The sequence below is a fragment of the Poecilia formosa genome, unplaced genomic scaffold, assembly GCF_000485575.1.
Source record: "Poecilia formosa unplaced genomic scaffold, Poecilia_formosa-5.1.2 Scaffold176, whole genome shotgun sequence".
Lineage (NCBI taxonomy): Eukaryota > Metazoa > Chordata > Actinopteri > Cyprinodontiformes > Poeciliidae > Poecilia > Poecilia formosa.
This window is the reverse complement of record NW_006800115.1, coordinates 103,099-104,381: the sequence shown is the minus strand read 5'-3', so window position 1 is coordinate 104,381 and position 1,283 is coordinate 103,099. Positions and strand designations below refer to the sequence as shown.

The window sequence follows — 1,283 nt, the reverse complement described above, 5'->3', positions numbered from 1 at the left end:
GGTGATCGGTATCGGTGATCGGTATCGGTGATCGGTATCGGTGATCGGTATCGGTGATCAGCCTTCATGGGTGATCGGTATCGGTATCGGGAGGAAAAAACCTGATCGGCACATCTCTAGTTTACATACACCGAACAAAAAGACACTTTTTTATAGGCAGAAGTTAAATTAGACCAAATGTCTCTTATTTTAGGTCAATTGGGAATTGCCTAAATTAATTCTATTTGCTAAAAGCCAGAAAACCTAGCAAGAAGATTTAAGAATCAGAAGTCTGTGTACATAGTAATTGCAATCTCACCAAACAATGAGGAAAAAACTGATTTGATGTCATAACTTGAGAACTTCTGACAGGTTACAGTTAACCTGTCAGAAGTTCTCAAGTTATGACATCAAATCAGTTTTTTGATTATTGTGTCAGTACACAATAATCAATGTATATGAAGTGAACTGGACCTGTTTTATTCTGAATTAAACTGAACTTGTAGATTGTAAACTCTTCCAGAAGTGTGTTGTTGCCTTCAGTACACTAAAAACATATCCATCCCCTTCTCCCTCTAACCCCCCCCACACTTAAATTCACTTTGGGTGAGCTCAACCTAAAGCTATGCATGAAAGAATGAAGAGGAAGATTTTTCTAACCTGGTTTCTTCTCATATTTACTCCAAAACTCTCTCTGAAAAAAGAAGAAAACAACCGGTCAATAAAGTGGCCTCTTATTGTGTTCTCTTTATAACATTTTCCATTCACTTATTTTTCATATTTACTTTCCAAGCTGCCACACTTTCCTTTTTCCAGTGGTCTTTAGTCCCTCTACAGGGTTTTTGGGGGTTTTAGAGGATTGAATCAATGTGAACATGGCTTCCACATTTCAAGGTGTGGTATCACTTTATTTTAAGGGGGGTGAATAAGACTGACATGACACCGTCATAAACACCTGTCATGAACATGAATAAGCCTTCATGAATATTTATGACTGTTGTCATAAAGCGTCATTCGGTAAATTATGACACTTTTAATACAAAGTTGACATTATTCAAAATGTCGTTGTTATGACAACTTGACATGAACCAAGAAATCATTACTGATATCAATTTGTTCTAAAAGTATTTCTGATTACACTTTAAAAATTAGGTAACTTTATGTTATTAAAGGTAAAATTTAAACAGTAATGATTTCTGTTTAAACTTTACAGAATAAACACGAATAAACACTTATTCGTGTTTATGACAGATGCTATGTCATGTTTATGAAAGTGTCATGACAGTCTTATTCACCCCCCTTCA

General features: G+C 35.4%; 1 protein-coding gene across 1 annotated transcript in view; it reads right to left on the bottom strand.

The window, feature by feature from the left end:
* Positions 1-619: 619 nt before the first annotated feature.
* Positions 620-1,283, bottom strand: part of LOC107837793 (transmembrane gamma-carboxyglutamic acid protein 4) — a 21,814-nt gene continuing 21,150 nt past the window's right edge. The window contains exon 4 of the mRNA XM_016678239.1: positions 620-673. Coding sequence (XP_016533725.1) covers positions 635-673 — 39 coding nt within the window. The 3' untranslated portion in view covers positions 620-634. The remainder of the gene's footprint in view (positions 674-1,283) is intronic.